Source organism: Heterocephalus glaber, unplaced genomic scaffold, assembly GCF_053883595.1.
Source record: "Heterocephalus glaber isolate CG9 unplaced genomic scaffold, H.glaber_assembly_v1.0 deba00001720, whole genome shotgun sequence".
NCBI lineage: Eukaryota > Metazoa > Chordata > Mammalia > Rodentia > Bathyergidae > Heterocephalus > Heterocephalus glaber.
Genome location: NW_028258433.1, coordinates 7,980,192 through 8,006,577, shown reverse-complemented (window position 1 = coordinate 8,006,577; position 26,386 = coordinate 7,980,192). Strand labels below are relative to the sequence as shown.

At 33.2% G+C, this 26,386-nt stretch overlaps 1 protein-coding gene across 8 annotated transcripts in view; it reads right to left on the bottom strand.

The window, feature by feature from the left end:
* Nbea (neurobeachin) overlaps positions 1–26,386 on the bottom strand; it is a 702,149-nt gene that overhangs the window by 91,472 nt on the left and 584,291 nt on the right. For all 8 annotated transcript variants that reach the window (XM_004854743.3, XM_087199596.1, XM_013075842.3 and 5 more), the window contains 2 exons: positions 20,954–21,066; positions 1,635–1,775 (listed from right to left, as the gene is read on the bottom strand). In XM_004854743.3, coding sequence (XP_004854800.1) covers positions 1,635–1,775; positions 20,954–21,066 — 254 coding nt within the window. The remainder of the gene's footprint in view (positions 1–1,634; positions 1,776–20,953; positions 21,067–26,386) is intronic.

The window sequence follows — 26,386 nt, the reverse complement described above, 5'->3', positions numbered from 1 at the left end:
GTGACTTTGGAAATAAGAGATGATAAAATACAGAAAGTATCTAGTAAAGCTTTCCCATTTCTTTTTCTTTTCTTTCTTTCTTTTTTTTCTTGTTTTTGGTATCGGCAATTGAATTCGGGACCTTGTGCTTGCGAGGCAAGTGGCAGAACCACTGAGCTAAATCCCCGGCCGTAGTTTCTACATTTCTACATTTCTACATTGCTCAGCTCAGAGAATGATTCAGCCAGTTATTTAATTGAAAAAAATAGGAGGAACTACAGTAGGTTTATGAGGGGTTTGTGTTCAACTGTAGAAAGGTGTTATGGTATTGTGAGAAGTTTGGGGAGAAATTCCAAGCAGGAACGTGGAAACTAAGGAGCCCATGAGAAATGTTTTGATGAAGACAGAAGCTGGAAGTTATTATCTTGTAACTGGATGATATAGGTCAGCCAAAGTGTATAGAAGATTGTGAAGAATAGGAAGAGCAAGGAAAAGAAATTGAGCAAAAGACTGAAAGGGACAGTTAGGGGAATAGGAGAAAATCCAGGAGAGGATATTGTTAGAGGAGCCATTAAAAGAAAGAATTTCAAGAAGGAAAAACTGAGCAATGGTGTCAACAGCTTCAGAGACATGCTGGGTATGCTCTCTTCACATAATGTATGACCTTCACAAGAACAACTCTGTTAAAGCAGAGTGTGGAATCTGAGACAATCGGCTAAAAGCTGAAGAGAGGTGATGGAGTGGAAGGAGCAGGCACCCAGCATATAGTCCAGAAAAGGCTGTGCTTTTGGTTCAGGTCACTGCAAAGGTAACCAACTGTAGAATGGGCAGAGGCTGGAAGGAGGCTTTCATTTTTTTAAAGATTGCAGATACTTAATATATATTATGTTTTAGGAACAAGAGAAAGTAACAGAATGAGGTCTTCACAACATTTTCAAGCTAGATATTGGGAAATGGGAAAAAAATGTTCAAATGGGAAGAGGAACAAGGGAGAAAGGAGGGAAGGGATAAGAAAAAAATAGAAGGAAAAATGGAAACAAAGCTTTTGTACATAGGGAGAGGACAGGAGACATGGGAAGAAGGGGCGGAATGTACCATGGACAGGTGCAAATTCCCTATGATGAGTATTATCATTATGTATGCCTAAAATGTACCAATAAAGGTTTTGGTATACTAAAAAAAATTGCAAGCTGGTTTTAAAACATGCTGCACCCAAGAATCAAGAGTGAGTGTGCCAGGTAAGTGCCAGTGTGCATTCTTAGTGAGAAAGTATAGTAGGTACTGAGGATGTACCCCAGAGGTCTGACTTCTCCACAACTAGGAGGTTAGGGGAGTGGCTCAGTGGTAAAAGATGTGCTTGGTATGTACTAGGCCCTGGGTTCAGTCTATACCACCAAAAACAAAACAAACAAAAACCACCAAAACTTTTAAATAACTGACTTAGGCTTAAGAAACTTACAATAAACTTTTGAACTCAATTCTGCAAATAAGAAAATTCATTAAAAAAAGATTCAGTTTTTGGTAGAGTTAGGAACCTCTAGTTTCTACTTCACTGATCTCTGACCTTCAAAATGAATAACAAGGGCATTTGATTTTTATTTATTTATGTTAAAACCTTTAAGATAGAGACAAACTAATTTAAGGAAGATACTCACAATTCGAACAAGCCAGGATAAGGTAGATGTCCCTGTTGAATAATGTGTATTATAATGGTAGGGTGGGCTTTGATCATCTTCCCATGTCTCATAGCGCTCTGCATAAAACACTGCTCTCTTTGGATTCAAAGCACCAACTGGCTGCACAAAGATGAAAGGAAACACTTTATTTAATACAATCACACTAGACATTCTAGATGATAAGTATTTTACTGTTAATTCATTTTAGGTATGGAACATAATTTTGTACATTTTATATTTTTACAAAATTGGATTTTAACATTAATTATAAATCATGCACCTCCTAAGTCACCCAAGATGATTATTCATATGGGAAAGTTTCTGAACTTTGCTAAAAGTTTCAATAAACTGGGTTACCAGAGATGATCTAGTCTTAATTGTTAAGGCAAAATCAATATTTTAATGTTATTTTCCTGTCTTCTTAACACATACATTGACAATTTAGTTTAGAGTGTAGGAAATCTGATGAGGAGAAGGTAAAGCAGTTGACCATATGAAGGATAACCAAATTAGAGAAAGTTTGTCTTAATAATATTGCACACCCGGAAGGTAATCGACAACATCCTCCATATGGAAACACTGCTGGAATGCTAATCTCATTCTATTATTACACAGATGGGGCCTTTTCATTAATTTAAACTATAAATTTAAAGGTGACAGATATAATCCTGACCATTCAGATTCCCTGAAAAGTGTTTTTTGCAAAACCACTAAGACCTCTCTTAAGTGTACCACCATAATATTTACCCATTAGGATGGTAAATGCTCAAGATACAATCTATTTTTTTCCTTCAAGAAAGCATATGTTAATTGTATCATTGCCTCAAACTTCTCAGCACACCCAATCATTAAGACCATAGTATCCTCATGATTATAAATGACAAACAGCTTTAGCTTAAATTTTTGTCTGATTTTGGCCTAATAGTATATGGAAACCACTCATGATATCAAATAGCTACAATTATTTTGTTTTACATTGCATGCTATAAAAATAAATGTTTACAGAGAAAACAAAGATGAGAGTTAAGAATAATATCTTATTCCTTTAATTCAAAATTTAATATTACTAGTTAACTATGAAGTTCCCCCCAAGGCTTAATTTTAACAAGAGAAGTAGTAGAAAATTAGTGTTTCAATGGGACACATAATGTTACCAAAGAGAGAAAGATTCATTTATAAATTGCTGTGAGGCTTTTCTTTCGGTCCCAGGAGACTAATTCAAATAACACAATGATGTCAGCAGTTAAAAGTCTACTAGAATTTCCATAATAAACTCTTATTTGCAAGGGTGCTTGTCCTGAATATTAAAACTATTTGGAAATTATGTTCATTTTTGTTAACTTTAATTATGACTTAACAAAGACTAAAAAAATTTAATTATTTTTTTAAAAAGCTATATTTCTTGAGTACAAGAGCATTAATATTTTAAGGTTCCTTAAATATTTTGGTCTTCATTTTCGTAAAACAAAGTATAAAACTTTGGTTTAAACATATTTTTTAACTATTAGAAGACTTAAATTTTATTCTGTGTTAAATTTCATAGTTATCTATGAAATCTTTTTACATAGATAAAAGAAAGGCAAGGTAATTTTATTAACATTACATAAAATCTTAATGTTTAAAATTAATATATACAGGAATTAGTTTTTTGATAAAAGAGTAATCAGTATAAAGTAGAACGAATGGAAGTTCTGTGACTGAATTGAAATAATGAATTTTTCACTTAAAATTGCCTATACATTTTACGCTTTTCTAAATGTGCATATGTTTTTCTAATTCAATAAATATTTTTTTCAAACCACTTAAAATGTTTAATACTTTGCTCTGTCCTAAATATGCTAATAAATCTTTCACATGCATAAAATGTCAGCCCAATCCTTAGGGATCAACCTTATCAGATATTGTTTGTTCTCTAAGACCTCACAAAACATCCTCCCTCTAATATTTTCCAGTTCTGTCCTTAATTACTGGAAAAAGGATAAAGTAAATATTTACATTTTCCATTTCACTCAATTTTCATCAAAATTATTTTATAGTGCATTTTACAGAAAAATGCCTTGTGAGAAACAGCTGCACAGTATTAAAGTCTGTATATGACTCCATTATTAACTTCTTAAAATATATTTCTAATTTTGAATATTTGTGTAATGCAGTTAGAAATGTATTTTATGAAAGAGAATGTAAGTGATTTGGCTTGTACTTACCGTTTTCTACCATTTTGCTTCTAGTCATCAAGAAACAATAAACCACTTAAAAACAACTTCAAGGGCCTGGGATTTAGCTCAGTGGTTTCCCCCCTGCTGTGCAAGTGCAAGAACCCGAGTTCAATCCCCAGTACCAAAAAAAAGATGGTTAATTTTAGGGAGGGTTGGGCAAGGGTGAAAGATGGGAACCAAGAGAGACTATGTAAAGGTGCAAATTTCCAATGATGAATGTCATTATATTGTATACCTAAAATGTACCAATGATTAGAATGAATAATCAATAATGCAAAACAGGAAGAAAAGGTCCAAAGGGGTAGGGGTAGTGGGAGGGGCAGGGGAAAGGAAAGAAGGAAAAGGAAAAATGATGAGAAATGGAAAAAATGGAAATAAGGTCTTTGTAAATAGGGAAGGGTGGAGGGTGTGAAGGGAGGGCTAGTAATGGGGAAAAAATAAGAACCAAGATGCATCATGTAAAGGTACAAGTTCCCAATGAAAAATGTAATTGTGTTGTATACCTACAATGTACCAAAAAAAGAATTTAAGAAAAAAAGAAAAGCTTCAAAAAATGTTTGAGTGCTGAGAATTTTGTGATGGATGACATGTTTTTCTTATGAGATCCAAACGTGTCATTTCATATTTATCTATTAATCAATTATATACCTACTTACCTCACTACATCTCAATTTATTGATAAGGTTGCTAGGTAGCTCTTGTTTTTAGATTTTTAGCAAATAGTACAATGTCAATACTATTTGGATTTGGTAGATGAGTAAGGTAAGAATTCTGGTGAAAAAGTAAGGGTATACCTTGTGACATATATTGTTTTATTTTATTTTTTGGGGTACAGGGGATCAAACTTGGGTCCTTGTGTTTGCACAGCAGGTGGAGAAACCACTGAGCTACATCCCCGGCTCTGACATTTATTATTTTAATTTGTGATCTTTTTCAATTTTATCATAACTACTATATCAGAAACTAGTATGCTTTTCTGTCTATAGTGGACATTTATATATAGCCACTGCTGGTGCTTTCCAGGCAGGACAATATAAAAAGGTTTCAGTGAAAGTTTAAAACGAGATGAGATCTTCTGAGATGAGATTCTTTTGTTACAAGTTTATGTTACAAGCGAACATTATAACACATGACAGAAAATCATGCAAACAGATCATGCAAAAATGAAAAAGTTTCTAGACCTACAAAATTTTGTAATTCAGTTTTTAAACTGCTATAAAGCCTAAATGACTTGCAAATGTACTATTTTCAATATGAAAGAATCAAGAGGGACTCATGTACAAAAATGCATTCTCTGTAAAATTTGTGAGAAATTTTTTGTGTGATGTCATTATTCCTATGTGAAACATTATCATATTTAGTGAATAAATGATGCTGAGAATTTTCTCCACTCTTACCACTCAATTTCCCCTGTTCAAAGACCAATGAGAAAGAAAAAAAAAAAAAGACCAATGAGAGAAATCTGCCTCAGAATTAAGTGCCATAAAAAGCTCTGTTTTCCTGAAAAAACTTTGCAATTATTATATGGAACAAAAATCCTGACAGATGCAATGCTTATACAGATTAAAGGCTTGGAGAAATATTATAAATAGACATGTTTAAATCTATTTACTCCAATATTTCCATCCTTCGTTTTTTAAACATGCAATAGAAGAAGTACTCCTTAGATTGCACTTTGATAAATTCTAGTGGGAATTTTTTTGGTGTATCTTTGAGTGCTTTTTTGGCTTCCTTTTCCTGTCTTCCCTTTCTGTTCATTTGATCTTGATCTATCAATGATTTTTTTATATTATAAAATCCTCTGCAAGAAACTAGGAGGTAGACTTTTGGAGACAGGGAAGGTATCAGTGGGAGGAGGAGGAAAGGGGAAAACAGGGTAATGGGACAGAAAATGATTAAGATATGATAAATACATGTACCTATTTCCCCAAACTAACTTCACAATTCTCTACTGCTAATATGTACTGATTAAAAAAAATGTTCAAGTTATATCAAGCATTTTTTGGGGGGAAGCAAGTCTATGCAAATTAGATAAGCAAAAATTACTGATAAAATGATATAAAAAGTACTTATTTGGTAAATATGAAACACTAGAAGGATTTTTAGAGAAAAGTCTCAATACAAACCTAGATTGGTTTGACAAAGCAGAAATCAAAGTTGACTGATTTCAGGAATGGTCAATGTCAGCAAAGTAGATTATAATTTTTAAGGATAAAAACTTTTTCGAAGGAAAAATCGAAGGTCCAATTCAAGTAATACTAAATTGTATTTTTTTTTTTTTTGAGACAGGGTCTCGCTGTGTGGTTCAGGCTGGCCTTGAACTCATTATGGAGCCCAAGCTGGCCTCCAACTCCTAGTGATTCTCCTACTTCAGCCTCCAGAGTGCTGATATTACAGGTATGCAGCACCATGCCTAGCCTAAACTGAATTTTGATACATTAAAACAAAACAATAACAACAAAAAATCTAGAAATGCTCACGATCATGGAAATAGGATTCTTTTCCTATATAAATATTTTTTGAAGAGTTCACTTCTGCTGCTACAAGTACTAATGATACTATACATCTGCTGTTTTTCTTTTGGTACCGGGGATTGAACTCTGGTCCTTACGCTTGCACAGCAGGCAGCGAAACCACTGAGCTAAATCCCTGGGCCGATATTATATATCTGAATAAGACGCAACCTTCACATTTATTTTCTAGGTTGATTTTCTTGTCTAGGGTCAGTAAGGAATCCATTATGAATCTAATTTTAAGAGAAAATCAGTACCCATGTCAGTAATCTTTCCATATCGCTGTATTACATTTTCATTTGAAAATCTGAAATTTGGATCTTGATGAGATTTGTTTTTCTTTCATAAGTACCTACTTATTTCCTCATAAACTTCAGAAATGGATGGAACCTTACAGGACTTCTAGTCAAATGCTCTTACACTAAAGAAAGGTCAAATCAAGATCACGTTGCTAGTCTGTGGCTACATATTTTACAGAACCAGCTGAAGCTGTGTGTTAAATACCTCTTGAAGTTGGATACAACTTATTGATTTATTTGGCTTCTAGGTACAGCTTTTAGTTATCTCAACATTCTTCACAGATCTGAGTTTCTAATGTATCTAAGTTATGTTATTTCTCATTATAATAATCAAGGGGTTGAAAATCCTTAAAAGAGGCTTGAAGAATTCTTGCCTTTTTCTGTGAAGAACTACATGACATAATTCTGAAAATCCTCAGTTACCACAATGCAGAAATCATTGTACAGATGATTCTGTTTTCAAGTAAATTTCCTGCCCACCGTCTTGTCTTATCTCATTCTTTTGGAAGCAGTTCAAATTTTATCTGTGAAGCTTTACATGACACCATCTGGTAACAGTTAAGAAAGTTTATAACCTTTCTTTACTCAGAGTAAAAAAAGAGTAGCCCTCACAGGGAATGCCTTATCTTGTATTCATCTCTGAATTCGCAGTACCTATTATAGTTCTTGGCTCTTTTTAGGTGAATAATAAATACTGAATGAGGACTTATTAACTTGATTATATATTATATAACACTTCTATGTAGGAATTATGGGCAAAATTTTTAGTTAAAAAAAAGACAACAAAACAAAACATTTATAGCACATAAAAAGCAATTTCCTTAAAAAATTAGCTTTTAAAAATCACCAACTAACAAACCATCCAATTAAATAAATGAGTGAATATGAACAGGTAGTTCATAGAAAAATGTGCCAAGTTTCATGTAGGAAAAAATAGTACCAGCTCTTCCAATGTAATGGGTATGTATTCCTTTTTTTTTTTTTTTTTTCTGTTTAGCATCCATTGTCCTTCTTTTGTGAACCGTTCCTTCTTCACTCTCAGGTAATCTTGTACAAGTGGGTTGACCCCATTACCTCACTTCCTGATAGGCTTGTGATCTGGACCTGTCAACCAGCATATTCTATCCATGTGGCCACTATCACTGGTGCAGAAATAGGAACACGATTCAAGGTGAACTAATGAAACTTGGTTGCGATTCTCTGGGAAGGAAACCTTTTCTCTAGTGGGGTTATAAAGGCATCACTGCTGCAACATGGAAAGCCTGTCTGAGAATGAAGCCAGTGTAGCAAAGAAACGGACACACAGCATCTTGGTAATACTAGTGAGCTCTTGTACAAAGTTTTCCTGAACTGAGCAAGCCCTGGGTTTCTTAGTTATGTGGGGCAGTAAAAATTTTATATTTTAAAGTAAGGCCAGTTTAAATTGACTTTCTGATACATTAATAAAAGTCATTAATATATACAAAATGTTGAAATGTCAAACAAAAACTATTTTTATTTAGATTTTCAAAAATTACCAAGTTTCACAATATTCAGAATTGTCCAACATGTAAGAAAACATGGTATCTTTTATTAGTAGCAAAGAATATAAGATAGCACAAATTTCTTATGGGACAAATTGGTAAAATTTTGCAAAAGCTGCACATATTTTGATACAGTAATTCTACTTTGAGGAATGTATAACATAAAAGAATCAGAGACAAGGAGATTTTTAATTGTTTTTCTTTTGGTACCAGGGATTGAATTTGGGTCCTTGCACTTGCACAGCAGGCGGCGGAACCACTGAGCTAAATCCCCAGCCCTCTAGAGACAAGGAGATTTTGCACAGTGTTACTTGAAATGACAAAACAAAAAACTGAAAATAAATATCCAGTAAAGCACTAGAAAAGGTACTGCTGTAGATCAGGGAGCTATTTAAAAAGGTTTAACAGAAAACATTCCACAGTAAATTCATTTAATAAATTTTGAATATCTAGTATAAGTTAGAAATTATTCTAGATCCTAGAAAAAGATAAAGATAACAAAGTCCCTGTTCTCATGGAACTTGCATTCAAATGTATATGTGTTTTTATGCACCTAAATATGACTCTGTGTAAACAGAGACAGATAAAATGGAAATAATCCATTAGGTAAATAAGAAAATATCAGATATAAGTGTCCTGTTATTATAGATAGGTAAGTTAATTAGATATCTTGTGGGCAGGTAGACAGTGCCTCCCTTAAGGTACCAGGCCTCCAGCAGCCAAAGTAGGGAGGAATCAACATGGAGAACAATTGAGGCCCATTCACTGGTTAGCATTATAAAAAGGAAAAATAAATAAATAAATAAATAAATCTCCATCCCCTAGAGATAGATAGCAGTGATTGATATTCTAAATGGGAAATTCCTTGTTATGTGACTTGTCTTCCCATTTGATCTCCATTTAATCAATATTACCTGGGTGACCGTACTTGTAATCTTATTGGTTTGTCATGGTTTTGTCCCACCTCATGCCCACCTTGTAAATTTCCATTGGGTCTTACAGTTTTGTCTCACTTTGTACCCACCTCACCACATGGCTTTGCTGTATAAAACATCTTTGAAAAGTGGGGTGGGCTGGCAACCCACTTTCCTGTCCCACTTCTGTCTCTCTTAGGCAGAAGCTTTCTTTCTCCTAATAAATTTTTCCTATTCTTAATCTCCATTGTTCCTAGAATACATTCTTTGATTTTAGAGAACAGGAACTCTCTTTTCGGTAATCTAGTAGGTTTGGGAGTTACATCTCTTCCCCCTATATCACTGTTGATGATTAAAACAGTGATTAGGTTATAGGGAAGGTATTTCTGAAGACGTACCTCTGGGCTGTAGTGTGAATGACAGGGAGCTAGGTATGAAACTCAGCAGTAAGAGAGTAATTTAAGATGGAAAAGTTAATACAAAGTTCTAAGGAGAGCCTTAATGACATGTCCCAGAAACAGAAAGACAGTGTGCCTGAAACACAGTATAAGAGACAAAGAGGTTATGAGATGAGCTGAAAAAATAGGTAGGGGCCAGATCATATGGCTTTGTAGTCTAGGGTGATAAAATACATTTTAAGATAAGTACAATGAAAAGTTACTAAGTGGATTTAAGTGGGAGAAAAATACGATCTGAGATTGTAAAAGTTAACTCCAAAGGGTTTGTGAGGATTATAGTTGGTTAGATTAATAATAGTACTAAAATTGAAACAAAGCCACTTGCAGAAACAGGATCAAATAACATTGCCAAAGCTTCTCTAAAAATTCTAGCTTGTACATATAACATATTTCTGCTTAGATACTCTGAGAAAAATGCCTGAAGAATATACATGAAACTAACAATTATTGCCTCTGAGGAACGGGAATGATGGAGACTTTCTGTCTTTCCTTTCTATTCTTTTGCTTATTTGATCAAAAACTGGCTTATCTCAAGTATAGGATTTTGAATAGCTTTTATAAATATATGGTCCATAAATATTTTTCAAAAGTGAATATTTTAATTTTAATAATTTTAATCAAGTATAGAAAATTCATGTTCTGGCTAGTAAACAATAAAGACCATAGTAAGAATAAAAATTCTTATTACTGAACTTCACTGATATTTGAACCTGTATCTATCAAAACTTTACCAGTTAAAGCAAATTAAAGTGACATTAGGGGAAAAAAAAGACAAATCCAGAAGGTGAGACATTCCACAGGATAACAGGCATAATCTATCTTTAGTAAAGGGATGTTGTGAAAAAGTGGGGTTGAGAAGTAGAGTGCTGGTAGTGGTAGTTAGGAGACATTCTAGGCTAAAAGACATGTAATATGGGAATCAAATGTGCTGAATGGTCACTGACTCAATCCTGCCTTCAACAACTCAATTTTTAAAAACAGTTGGGGATAACTGGAAAACTTTGAACATAAATATTACCATAGATAATATTGGGAAGTATTGTAAATTTGGTTAGGTGTCATAATATTGTGAATATATGGGAAATGTTATTTTTCATACTAAAAGATTTAGGGGTAATGTATGATACATTTGATATACTTTAATACATTTCAGTAAAAGAAAAAAGGCTATAATGTCAATAATAATATCTAGGTACTGGTACTTTCCTTTGTGTTTGGACATTTTCATAAAAGAAAGTCAAAATTAATTAAAATTGTAGAAAAACAAAGTAACACATTTCAAATCAAACTAAGTCCTGATTTCTAGGCTGCTTATGTCTGGTGTTGTTCTTATAAAGAATGCTTTAAATGATGAGTTTGAAAATTTGTCTCTACAATACATGAAAATCGTATTGTGTTAAGTGGATTAAACCTCCCCTTGCCTATTTTATACACACTATTTGCTTATAAGGAACAGAACCTGAAATAATGAAGCATTAATAAAAGGAAGTATTAAATTTGTATTTTGCTGGCTTAAATTAAGTATATTTATACTTAAATTATAGTATATTTCCTTTTATGCTTTATCATAGGGTAGCATAATACATTTGACTGCACTATGAAGAAATGTAATCTTTGGCCCAAAGTTGCATTTTGATCAGCAAAATCTATTAGCACATTTACAGGTATGTTGGTCTCATAGAGAAGTGAAATCTTTGGAGGTGTAGAGTGGCTCACTCACTGCATTCCTTCTTCTTTTGCTCATATATGATGTACAGAGCTATTCACTTTGCAGAGTATTTTGCAAGATTTCTCTCCTGTCTGATATTAAAGAGCTTTTATTTTTGATAGCTTATAAAAACTGCCAGGCCATTTAAGAAAGTGGAAGGCATCTAGAAGATAGATTAATCACTAGGCTTATTATTATTTTTTAATATATCCTATCTAGCTATTGGAGAGAAATAAAAGGTAGCAAATAGAAGAAAATGGAACCCATATAACCAGTTATAATTATAATAGGTTTGTGAGGGCAAAAGAAGAAAATCTAGGGAGTTCTTGGCATATAATAAGTGCCTGCCAAATGTTGGCTGTCATTATCCCAGAATAATTCCTAAGAAAATTAGTTTTAAACATCTTAGTGAAAAGTAAACATGTTCACACAAAAAAATGGAGAATATGAAATCTTCCTTTATCAGTTCTAGAAGTTTTCTAAGAATGAAGTAGAAGGGTAATGATGAGGCTATAAATTAGTTTTAAGATTAGCTATTTAATATTCCATTTCAGCTTTAAAGAAGGGTTAAAATAAATTGGTCTTGGCCTAGTATTACCATGAAATTATGTTACGTGTTACATGTTAGGTGACGTGCGGCTGGTAAGGTAGAAGTACACGAAGCATGCTCTCTCTTCCTACCCTGGGAAGTTTTCTGCTAAGAGCATGCTAGATAGTGTTCCTAGGTCCTTTACTTTCTGAAAAGTTTCAAAGCAGAGCAGGCCTGAGCCAGTAGTTTTGACTCTGTGAAAGGGAAGGAAAAGTGGCTCAGTGTGACGGAATGAAAAAGGGGAAAAGAGGACATTAGCATAAGCATTTGGAGCCTAGGATTGGTTTGGAAGCCCTGTAAATATCCTAAAACTGTTAATCACATTATTTTGTTTTCAATAAGCCGTAGAGAAAGAAACAAACAAATACTTCATTATTTCATAATGTCTGTAAATTGACCTTTTTGTTTATCTGTACTTTTCTTGATTTGTCTTCCCTTCAGTTAGAAGAAAAACAGTATAATTTGCTATTGGATAAACTAAAATTATTATGAATTATTTAAGGTATAGACCAATTCTTACTGTCTCTGTGTCTCCAGTGCCTGGAACAGAGTAGGTGACAAGTAATGCTTGTGTAATGAAAGATGAGTGAGTGAATAAAATTACTTTAAAATAAATGATCATTCTACACATATAAAACAGTATCCAAATATTGCCAATCAACCTTATCCTTAAAATAGTACTTCTTCAGCATTGCTATACAAGCAAGCCTAGTAAATGTAAGTTTTAGTGTACTGTAGGTTGTATGTTAAGGAGGTATTTAAGATGTGTGTAGACAAACATTTCAAATTTGGCAGTGGATTTTTGGCTAATGGCATATAATTAAATTTACACATTAACACTTTTAGTCAGTGTTATATCATATTCAGTTACTAATACACTTAGTTCTACCTAAACGTCATAGTTTTATTAAAATTTTAGCACTGGGTAGATTATATACTAAATAATACTAATTTCATCTTAATTTATTGTAAAGAAGAAAGATAAAATAATACCTAAAACTTGCCCTCAAATTCCAAGTCACACATTCTCCATCCTAACAACCTCTACTCTTTTCTATGTAGTAGATAGACATTTGGCCGTATCAAGGGTGGACTTTGCATAGTGTTCACACTTTGGTGCATCCATCTGCATTATCACATTTCAAAGCCTCAAGGCATTATCATTTCCTTTTTAAAGTGGCATAATAATTTAGGAAAATTGTTATGCTCATCATCATCTGTCAGTCAAACAACTCGTGTGCTAACAAAATACATTCTTTTCACTCAATGAGTGTGTGCGTGTGTATGTGTATGTGTGATGTGTTATACTCATTCATGTCAATATTAGCAGGAGTTGATTTTGTGATGAAACTATTTCATTTATCAGAGGGCATGACTGGGAAATAGGAAAATTCCATTTACACTTTAATGAGACTGTGCCTCATGTCAAAGTCATGTGACCACTATAATTTAAGAGTCAAGTTCATATGAGTATATGTAAATAGCTGAGGCAGTAGCATAGATTATATTTTAAGATAGATTTCACAACAAGGTCACATCTACATCAGGAATATTGGTATAAACTGGGGGGAAATCTCTGGTATTGAAAAGATAAGTCAATGATAGATTGCTCCATTTGCTGTCCATCATGTTAAACAATAAATATAACCTACAAGCCAGATGTGTAACTAGCAAAACTTGAACCTGTAATGTGTAATTAAATGAGAGGTCTGGTAAATCTTATTAATAAAAACTTTCTTGCTTCTGTTCCCTTTAACTGTTCAATAAAGAAGGCTAGGGGAAGAGTAAGAATATTATAGATATAAAATATTTCAGTCTAAATAAATGTGCATCTTAAGTTTCAATAAACATTCAACCTCAATATTTTGATGGTTTTGATAAAGAGATGATAAAATAGATTATTGCATGAAAAATTTTATTGCATGGTACTGCTTTCTACTTTATTTGAATAAAAAATAAATCAGTTGAATAAAATAATTGACTAGATTTTTTCAAGCCTATCAAAGATAGCATAACTTTAACTGACAATTATGGAAATTTATTTTGTAGTTATCACCCCTTGAATGCTATTTTTGTTTAAGGTACTACATTAGATACATTATTTATGTTACTGTGTTTAATTCTTTCAACATACCATTATTTCTTGTCATATTCATTTGAAGAAAGGGAAACAGATTCAGAGAGCTTTAAAAACATGCCTGTTTGTAAATAAATAACAGAAACATTTGAGCAAACTCCACAATTTTTCCATGTTCCATTTATGAACTCCCAGTTTTTTCTGTTAATTTTAATACTGATATAAAGAAAGAAAAACAGGAAAAGGTTTGATAACTCCAAAATTAGTCTTTTCAGGTATCCAGTAAAGAGAACACTTAACATTTCAATTTCCTATGTAAAGGAGAACTGACTGTAGTGTAGACTTTTCAAGAGCAAGAAAGCCAGCCTAACTTCCCATCATCGTCCTGTACTTTCATCAGTGCCCAGGTGAAAGTGTGGCTCATGTAGAGACATTACTTCTCTTTACTGTTTTTCATTTATCATTCTTGTCTGTACAATTCTATAAAATTAATAAGTTAATCTTTTTCCCAATATGGTTTTGCTATAAATTAAATGCTGCTTAAAAATGTAATAGGTCTGGGGGTGGGACACCTGGGTATAATTCCAGCTACTTGGGAGGCTGAAGCAGGTGGACTGCAAGTTTGATGCCAGCTTGGGTATATGTATGTGTGTGTGTATATATATATGTATATATATGTGTGTATATATATACATATATATACATATATATACACATACATACACATATACAGTATATGGCTGGACCATATATATATGGCTGGACCTAAAGTTTAGTGATAGAGTACCCCTGGGTTTGATCCCTGATACCACATACACATGCATGCCCAGAGGCAACAGAAAACCATTGTTTGTCAATACTGTTGGGATGTCTTCCAGACGTATGAAAGAACTATATATTACTGCTGAATTACTGCATCAGATATTAAAAGATATATTAATTACCAGGTGGATCTAAATGTTTAAAACCCCTTGTACCTCTCTTACTTGTCTCTTCCATGATGCCATCTGTGGTCGATTGTTTAATGGTCAACTTGTAACACACAGCTGGACTGAATCAGCGTGGTCTGGACGTGGAGGATCCACTTGAAGCTTGCTACCAATAGCCATAAAAAGAAAACTGGAGGGGAAGATCTCGGCCTGTTGATTTGCTAGGAGAAGCTTACTGTGGATGGTTTTCCTGATGCCAACTAGGATATTCTCATTGGAGGAGGAGCTCGGGGCCTCACTGTTGCTGTGAATGGCTGCTGTTTTCATCAGGGGAGCTCCAATCTTCACCGTGAGCATCACTTCCTGGCTCCAATGTGGATCCCTCAGCTTGGTGGCAGAAATCACTCATTTCACCAGTGTAGATTTTCTGGCTTCCACCACTGGCCTTTAGGTCTTCTTCATTCAGGTCAACAATATGCACAAGCATGAGACTTTGCCGTGGGCTCTAGGCCACTGACTGGACTCGAGGCCTGCAGCTGGATTTGTGTGGGAAACTGCTGGGATCTAGGCCTTTAGCTGAATCCTTTGGGCTTCTAGTGTGCGGTTAATCTCTTGCACTCCTTTGCTTTAAATCTTTGGGTAATTATCATAAAATAACCTTATAAGTTATGTGTCCTGTATTTAATGTATTCTCTTGCTGAATCTTTCTGACTACAACACCATCCATATTTATCCAAGAAATAGCTCCTTCCTTTGCATTAAGGGTAGATCCAGATTTTGTGAGACTTGAGATTTAATTTGTAGGAGAAGGGCTCTACTATAGTTTGGATCTGAAATGTCTCCTAAAGATCCATGTGTTAAAGACTTGATCCCTTGCCTGTGATGCTACTGGGAGGTGGCAGAACCTTATGGGAGGTGGGGCCTACTGGAAAGATGTCAGGTTACTGGAGGGTGTGCCCTGGATAGAAATATAGGACCCAGGCTCCTTTTTCTCTCTCTTTTTGCCTCTGGGCCACTATGAGGTTAATAGGCCTCTAGACTACACATCCTTACCTTAATGCACAGAGCTGCTTCAGCCCAACCAACAGGGCCCAGTAATCATAGACTGAAAGAGCCAAAATATAACCTTTTCCTTTAATAAGTTAATTTTCTCAGGCATTTTATTACAGATATGGAAATCTAACATAGGCTCCTAAAGAAAGTGGACATAAACCTGTGTTGAAAATTAAAGGCAAAGTATACGAAGAAGGTCCTGAAAACTGGATGGGCTTAAAGTTTAATCTTCATTAGCTTCATGGTGAGTATTTCTCTGATTCCACTTATTGTCCATATGGTATAATGATATGTATGTAACATGCAATCTAATGCCTATTGTTTTTTTCTCTTAAATAAAAAACATTCCTTGAGAGGGTTAGGACTATAACTCAAACTACTCTTAACATCTTAGAAAGCTCATGTTATGCAATAGCTATATGTCTACAAATCTGTAATTCATTTGCTCTTTTCTTTTTCATAGAAATCAAGAAGAAGAAGAAACTCTCAGATATATTTTATATGACACTTTATAATAAAAAGTCATTTTCTGACCATCAATTAGCTCCCTTTCCTTTGGGAGCAGGAATCTAAATTTCCTCTGCTCAACTATTACTCTGCCATCTTTGGACAGGTAGATGTCTTGTATGATCCCAACTCTATTTCTAGATCTAAGTACAAGGAAGGGATGATATGCTTATCCCATCACCACATAGCATACTCTATACCTCTTAAGTAGCACCAATGATACATGAGCCATATTCTTTGATTTCTGAGAAAGAAAAGTTCTTATTGTGCTTGATGAAGGGTAGCTGGTATAATTTGCTCTTTTCTTCTAGATGATATGATGGGAGGTAGGAACCACTGTAATGATTTTGCTACCAAAAAGAGTATCTGAAACTACTACGGGCTATCAATGCAAGATGAGTATGAGCTCACAATGGTTGAAACCAGAGAAGAACAATGGGAAGAACAAGGTCTTTGGTGGTATTATCTGAACCACTGGAGCAAGTCTTGCTAAAACTTAAAGCACCTTCTAAATTTTTCAGTTTTAAGAACCAATAGCATTGATTTATTGTTCAAGTCAATTTGAGCTGGGTTTTCTGAAACTTTTATTCAAAAGCTTCCTAGTACAACACAAAATTCATGATCCCATTGTAACTTGGTGGTGTAAAGAAAAAAGAAATATTCAATTTTTAATTATTATGTATTTTATAGATTAATTATTTACACAGTAAAAAATATAAAATTATTTGGGGCACCAAATGTTAATTGAAATAAATTCTTGAATTATTTACTGCTATGAATGATTTATTGCTGGGATCAGGACTCCTAATCTTTGTTTAGAAACAACTACTTTTGTTGCTAGAAATCTTAGACTATTTCTGGTTAATAGCAGGGAATTATTTCAATTCCTCCTTGATCTTTTGAAAAGTAACAAATTGTCCATTAAAGGCTTCAGATGAAGTATTGATTATACCTACAGCAATTTTATATACTCCTTACTAGGCATCTCTTCAATAATACTGTGCTACAATACTTTTTTTTTAATGTCATTTTCCCATTAGGCATATAATAAGATATATTCTCATACATTAAAATATTGTTTATTAATGGTTTTTATACAGAATAGTCTTGGGTTTCTAGACCATTTGTAAGAAGTTCCTATTAAGAAATTCAATGAAGCATGGGAATAATGCAAGAGTAATTTATTAACATATCAAGAGGCTATAATTTACTACCATTTTCCTATCATGTTAGTGTGACAGAGTATAAAGAACAAATGACTAAAGCATAGAATATAGTTGAGTGGAAGTAAAAGCTCTCTATCTTTTAAGAGCTTATGAATTCAGCTGTTCACAACGAGAAGGATTCCATGTTTGCAAAAGTATAGCTTGTGTCCACATTGGCTAATTTATTTAGGATCCATTTGTCTACCTCTATTATTTATTTAACACTATATAAAATTAGAAGAGCACATGTGAATATGAAAGGAATACCTCTGCTAAAAGAAATACACATTAAACAAATCAGCTTAAGAAACCTGAAGAATGTTTAGATCTTCCAGTTACTTTAGAAACTGACTTCCTCATTTATCTTATCTTTCTACATGGATAAATTAAAAATCTTTTATTACTAGCAAATATTTTACCAGACGTCTTCTATAATCCATATTAATCATAATGAGTGCCATATTTTCTTTGGTTGAGTTAGTGTTTCAGGAACATTTGAGTTCAAATGTCTGCAAGTAATTGAGCATGCACAGAGAGCCAAATGTGGTACAGTCCTCACTGCCTATGTTATCAAGGCTGGGCTCAGGTTCTGTTAGCTAAGTTCTCGCCTTTGTTCAGGACTGAATTTCCTCCAAGATGCTGTGACTATGTTTTATTCACCCCTGTGCTCTTTTCTATCCAGTACAGAAGTATGGATATCTTCTTTTTTTTTAATGGTACTGGGGATCGAACTCAGGACCTTGTGCTTGTGAGGCAGATGTGGTGCCTCTGAGCTAAATCCCTGGCCCCTACATATATCTTCCTGACATATAGTGAGTGTGTGGTAAGTACTTGTTGACTGAATGACTGAAAGAATGAATCAGTAACTTGAGGAAAGAAATATTGGTGTGTAAGCTCCTATCACCATGATATTCCTTTTGGACTTCAAAGCAAGAGGACCTCTTGTCCTATTTTGAAAAAGGCCCTAAACAGCCATAGTAATAGTTTATAAAACTTTATTGGTGTATCATGTTCCTTGAGAATCTATTCTATAAATTTTCATCATATACACATATGTAAATTATATATGTGTACATATAATCACACATTTTATACTGCCTAATATACTATGGCTATTCAGTTACTATGAAACAAAACACATACAGATAAGATTCTGTTAAAGAGCTAGTTTAACAATTTTCATCCTCACATTGATGAGTTCATTTGGTTTGGTTTTAAACCCAAAGTTCACACTTCAGCCTCAGCAAGTCATGCCAAAAATGTATATTATTTAAGCATACTAACACACTATAGATGTAGTGCCATATTATTTTGAATGATTCACTTATCATTACACACATAGCATTGGCTAATAATGATGTGCCAGACAGTGTTTCAGGTTCTTTATACCTATTACCTCAACTCCTCACAATACTCACAAATACTATTCCTCTCACACAAATGAAGAAAGTGAGGCCAAGAGAAAGCAAATAACTTTATCTAATGCCCTACAGCTGGGAAGTGATGGAATTAGGGTTTGAAGCCAGGCTTTCAAGCAACAGAGTTCCTTCTTAATCACTATCGCCTCTTGTTTACATCTCTGATTTTACAGAGATAATACCTTTTATAATTTGTGGAACTGTTCTTATTATCTAGAGAATATGAGAGCAGGTCCCATGAATTACAATGTTTCTCTGTACCTGAATCTTAATAATTACTGGTACATAGTAAACAGTTAAATATTTTTTTCAGTTGAATTGTACTGGAAAAATCACTACAAGTGCAAGAATTCAATTGTTAGCATTTTTTTAAACTAGGTATGTAAATCCCTAAAATGTTGGCTAACTGATTTCTTAGGTCCCTTTAGTATTTGTGATACCACAACTAAAATTGGCAATGACCTACTAACTAAAATTTGATAAGGAAGTTACATAAAATAAAAGACCTAGAGAGTGAATGACATATAAGAATATAAAAAAATTAGTGGCAGACTTCAAAAACTGGCCAGGAAATATTCCATGTGTATTAATAATAACTAATATATTCACAAAGTATTTTTATATGCCAAATACTAAGTTGGCATCTTTTTTTTTTTCTAAGTTGTCTTCTTTAAATGGACATGGCACTTGACCTTAACAAACATTATTATTCTCATAATACAAATGGGCTAAGAGAAACTGGCTTTAGGCCACACAGCTAGTTCAGTGGAAAAGAATTTCAACTTGGGTAGGTCTAGCTTTCAAAGGTAAGAAAAGAGACTGGAGAAGGCACGCTGAGTTAAAAGCCATCTGTGGGGTTAATTTTAAATTGGCTGCAATGATGTTTGCCTGATTCAAAGGGCTTGTACAGCCCTGTCCATGCTCACCTTAAACCTTCTCCACAAAACTAAATGTAGGGCCAGGGATTTAGATCAGTGGTTCCACCGCCTGCTTCGAAAGCACAGGGACCCGAGTTCGATCCCCAGTACCCCCCCCAAAAAAAAAACAAACAAAAAAAGCAAATGTATACACATATACCTTTTAACCTTCTATGGAATTCTAAATCAGATAATCAAGTCTGGTAGAAAAGAGATAATTTTAAAGACTTTACTGTGAGTAATGTTTATAAACTTTAGGACCAGGATCAGACCCTAAACTCACTATATATTTGACACTCTAACAAACCACACACACACACACACAATAACAATTTAGAGGCTATCTTTTTGGCTTAAGGTAGTTCTTAGCTTTTTATTACATTTCAAATAACTTATCATCCTATTTAAGTTCCCTCTTGACAAAGAGGTGAACTAACCCACAATTTGATTTTTATTTATCTTCATTATGTATCCTTTTCTTTCCATTTTAAAAGGCCATATCTCTTGTATCTAAACAGAACCTTGACTTCTTTGACCTGATTCTTTTCAGTATTAAACTACCTAAGCTCCTCTTAACACTGAATACTTAAAGTGTGTATGTGTGTATTTTATGGATGTGATGACATGCCTCATCATTTGATATATCTCAGAAAAGATTCACCTCCACATTTTGTACTAATTTTAGGTTTCTTATCATGGCCTTTAGAGTCTATAGAACCTGAACAACTTCTCTCTACATCTGCTCCTTCTCAAACAACGATTTCATTTTGCCTATGATAGTAGTACTGATTCATCTTTTTGGAGTATAATTTCTGTACTACTAACTGATGAGATTTAGACACTGACTACAAAGGAAGAAACAACCAGGTTTACTTCCTTATAAACACTAATTGGACATACATACTGATAGATAGAAATCTTTTAGACTACCATCTTATGCAGAAACCTAATTTCTATATATCTACAAGTTACCTTTGACAGATCCCTGAAGTTTCCTGGAAGAGTCAGGTCCAATTCTTCTGATTCATAGTTTGTCAACACCCATGGAAACACAGGGTATTGGTTCAGATCATTATATGTCCGTCCTAGTAGAGAAAAACAGAAATAATTAGTGTACACATGAACTGTTTATGAAGTACTGTCTGTGCTTATAATAGGTAATTCAATTGCTGAATTTTAGAAGAATAACTCTTTCAAGATCCCTGGATGACAGGGTACTGCTTCCATGGTTGTAACATTATCTTTGCCACAGTCAGCAGAAGAGACATATAAGCTCATATGGGAAGTTTCAGAGAACTAGGCTTCTAAGTAATGCATGTCACCTCTGCTCATATTCCATAGATTAGAACTATTATAAGTATTGAACCAAATTAATTAATGTAGCAAACTTTTTATTGGTTAGTTTCTTTATCTGTTTATTATATGAAACTCTGCATTTTACAACAGCCTACATATTGTCTTAAAAGTGTAAGATGATGTGGATATGTATTGTATATATATGTGTATACCACACATTATGAAGCGGCAAAATGTACACTATGCAATACTGCTTCCACTTTGCATTTCCAGAGATGAGGGGAGAATCAGGTCAAGGCTTCCCTTTGTTCCCCAACCTCAGCACTCAGACAGACTTCTAGTTATACCTAATACATGTCATAACTTACTCATCTGGCTCTTTACTCATCTATATTCATGGATGTATGGGCTAGATTGTTTTGCTTTTTAAAAATTTTTCAATTTTTTTTTTCAGTACCTGGGATCAAACTCAGGACCTTGTACTTGTGAGGCAGGTTAGCCAAATCCCCGGCCCTTATTGTTTTTGCTTTTAAAAAAATCTTTGTGTATTGGCGGATACTACCTGACCAAGAAATGTTTGTTGATGCAATAAATACGTGTGCACATGATAAAAAAGGAATAAAATAAGCCAGATTTTAAAAGGTGAACAAATATACGTTAGGTTAAAAAAAAAGAATTACACAACATTCTTTTTATAGGATGAGGATTATGCAAAGGCACAGAAATATATATGAGTAGGAACAGCATTGTGAACATGTATGATGACCTAGAAGAAAAGGTTTGCAGGCAGATAGATGATGTCTATCCAAATTCATATTTGTTCTTCTTAGTATTATTCTTATGCTTAAGTTTTACTCAGATTGTAATTTCTTAGTTACATTTACAAATGTAAATATACAGGAGTAGGTTTCATTTAATGTCATTTCCTGATGATATACAAGGTAACGTTTGCATATTGATGCTATGTTATGGTATATGTGGTATATCAAAAGTTGGAGTTCTTTTGTACATGAAAAATGTACTGCTAAAGCAGTAACATTATTTTAAATTAGAAGTTGTAAAATTCTAAACTTTAAATTTTATTACTGATGGCTCATATATATATATATCCTAAGCTGGGACACCTGATCATTTTTATTATATATTATTTATAATTATTTTACATATTATTATAAAATATTATATATTTATAATAATAATAACAATTTATTTATAAATGTATATATCCACAGAGTGTAGATTGGTTAGGCAGAGCTATTTCTAGGATTCTAAATGGACCTTGGCCAATTTATTGCTCTGCCATTTTCTGGGGAACTGGTCTACTTAAAAATCTATAAATTTAATAAAAAATAGGTCTGCCAGTCTATTTGTTATTTTCTAGAATAATGTTGTTACCATATATGAAATGATACATGAAAATTACATTTTATTTTGTTTTTAAAAATTTTGTTTTATATTGTAACAAATACCTTTCAACATAAAATAAATTTAAAAACCAATTTATAATAACTTGGTATTTAAATGTTTGCATATAATGCAAATAATATAAAATGTTTGAACACATTAGCTATTTTATAAAAATTAGTTACTAATAGAAGAAAAGATATATTACCATTCTTGGAAAATATACAAAGGAAGGAAAGCATCATTTTAAAACATGCATACATTCATACAAAATGTTATGGCTATGGCCATAACTCATGACAATCTGTTCTGCCTTTTTTTAAAGTTACTTTTAATAATATTTGAAGTATTCTCTAAAAGTAAATGCTAAGGAAAATTTAGTAATTTTTTAATTATTAGAGAGTCACAGCATCATTTAAATTGTAATAAATAATAAATAAGTATAATGGAATTATAACCTGATTTTAATACAAATTTCCATAAAAGTCTTATAAAATAGACTGTCAATATATATTTTTATTTGAATTGAAAATGCACAATGTATTTAATGTCACATGAAAGAAAAAGAATGATAAAGTGGTACTCTGGGATTCTGCATTCATAAGTTTGATGAATTAGCATTATTCCTTTATTTTAGTAAACACCTCTGTGAGAAAAAATTAGTTTATTAAATTATTCAGAAAGTAAAATAGTTCCAAAGTAATATCTGTTAAGTTCTGGCACATATAGGTATTTATTTAGCAACTGCTTTTTTTTTCTTTTTGGTGATTGTTCAAATTCAATAAATATACTTGTTCTGTAATTGCTAGAACAATTTCTTTCTTTCCTTTCCTCGCAGTGATAAATACAGAATATATATATATATAATATATATACTAAACTATGCTAAATAGATAGCTATATATATAATCCATACAATATATATAAAACTATGCTTATAAGGATTTATTTTACAAGATGAATATTAAATATTGCAAGCCTATGACACTAATCTACTCAAACAATAAAAGTGAAGCACAGTAGTAAATGAGATTTCAGAAACACTGGATATGTTTCTTCATTTAAAAAAAAACTTTTTAATTAAACCATCCAATTTAATGTTCTTATATGGCACTTTAGTTTTGAAGGTAAAGTGATCTAGAGACAGCTGACAAAGAAATTATAACTGCAATTCCTTGGTGAAAATGTTAATGACAGCAAAATATTGTTTAATTAGATGATTGCGGCATCTGGATTAACACGCTTTAAGAGCGATGTTCCTGTGCTTGTCTGCTTCTTCACACTTTACAGACATTTTGTCATCTCTAGGTCATTAGGAAAGAATTTTTAATGATTTTTCTAGAAGCAAGCAGTTCAAGTTACATCTAATTAGATGACAATAATAAGCCCAACACATGCAGTAGCTAAATATATACATAATTAACCAGGGAGGCTTGTTCATCACAGACTAAAAAAGTGGAAAATGCTAAACAGGAGAAAAAGGTTGGGGTTGGGGAAGTTGTGCTGAATTCATTAGCTGATCACATGAAAAACAATTCAAAAACCTTTAAAAAATTCTCAAGTCTAACAGGATCATTTACACAAAGCTGTGTTAGTAGCAATCACTCTGGTATTTTTTATAAATTTGATAATGCCAAATTGTAACATCTTTCTCCTAGTATTATTTAATTTGATACAAAATGAGGCATAGGTTGTATCTTTCAGAATAAAATCAACAGAAATCAAGTCAACTATGGGAATTAGAGGTTGAAACCACATTTTTAGTTGAATTCAAAGTAATATTAAAATTCTTTAATATAATCTTCCAAACTTTAATGTCCTTTGAAAAATTCCCAACTATTTCAAAAACAGTTAAATAAATGATGCCACAGTTCCAAGTCAGTTTCTCATGCAGGTTTAAAAATCAAGCCTTCAAAGGGCATTTAATGAAATGGAAAAAAGTAGAATCTGTATGTATAGCAAGTTCTCAATAATACTCAACCCATAAAAAAGAAAAAATAGAAAAATGGCCAAAATGTCAGATGGGATGTTTATAGCTAGGCTTACAAATAATTTAATTTTTAAAATTATACCTTTCCACATTCCTAGATGTCCAAGTGAGCATTTCTTAAATTTATCTAATAGAATAAAGCAAAATATGATTCATAAACTTATTTACAGGCTTTTATAGGAATACTTTTTAAAAACAGTATGTTTGTGAATATCTGACAAGCCTTTTACTATGTATAGTAAAATGTGTGTTAATTTATATGCTATTATGTATGTGTGTATACAGTGCACGTGCACACACACACACATACACACTCTCTATATATGAGTCTGAAAATGCATTAATATCAGGACACTGCTGCCATATGTATTATAGTCTTATTTTTTAAACCATCTAGAAAGGAGAAAAGTAAAATCAGTAATGTAAGATGATGTAGCACATAAAATGTACTTTGTATTTTATATTAAAATAATATTTTAGGGGAGAAAGATAATCTGAGAGTATAAGACAGTAACCAAAATATTTACAGAAAATGTGAAATTTATTAAGTGACATTGACCTATATTTTTTACAATATGAAGCCAGAAAAGACTGTTTCATCTTCCCAACCAAATTCTAATTATGCAACTGTTCTTTTTAATCCTAGAAGTTTCAACAATCCTTCATCCAGCAATTCTAGTAAATATACATTGATGACACAAATCATGCAAGACCTTACAAAGCAAAAACATTAAATCAGCTTAATTTCATAAATATTCCCTGAACAAAATTACTTTTCCATTTAGTAATCTAATAATCTCATTATGATGATGAGATGTAGACATAATATACTAAGGACACACTATCTTCAGTGTTAAAGTGTGTAGCAAAGACAGTGCTGTACAAGACTAATAAAATTATCTTTGGGAATATGGGTATGGTGGGGACGATTCCCAAAGTGTGATCTCTGGACCAGTGACAATAGCATCGAGTAAAGACTTGTAAAAAAATGAAAAGTCTTGGGTCTTACCCCAAATTTACTGAGTCGGAACTTCTGGAGGCCCAAAGATCTGTGTTTTCACAAGTCTGATTCCAATATGCTAAAGTATGAGAAACACTTATAGAGTGGATGCTGGGAGTGTTGATGGCTGGGACGGCCAAGTCCCATTTTGCCAGTCCCCCTCTGGAAGTCCCATCCATCAGAAAATAAGGCTCTTGTCTATTTCCCAGGATTCCCCCTGCAGTGACTGCAGAGGAGAAAACTAAGGTCTGCCCCCTTCCTTCCAAGAAAGAAAACCAAATAGTTACCATCCTAGCTCCAGGTATCCTATGGGATATTACACTTAAGAGCACTTAATTACATATTTTATTGTTTGTTCTAAATGTTTTATATGCAAATTTTGTTCTGGTAATTAGATAGTAAATGGTTAGAGCAATGCTGCTCAAACTTGCTGCATCAGAGCCAACTAAAGCACTTAGTGATATTGAATGTCAGGTACCAGGGCCTTGTGCCAGAGATTCTGACTACAGGTCTGAAAAAGTGTCTGAGAATCTGTATCTCTAATAAGTCCCCAGGTGGTATGGCTGCTACAGTCAGAGGGCCATATTCTGAGAAGCACTGAACTAGGGCAAATTATAGTGACTCACTTTTTATATGAATAATGACATTACACATAGTGTCATAGTGTCATTTACTTCTCTCTCTTTAGGCCAGTTGTGCTGCCACTACTCTCACC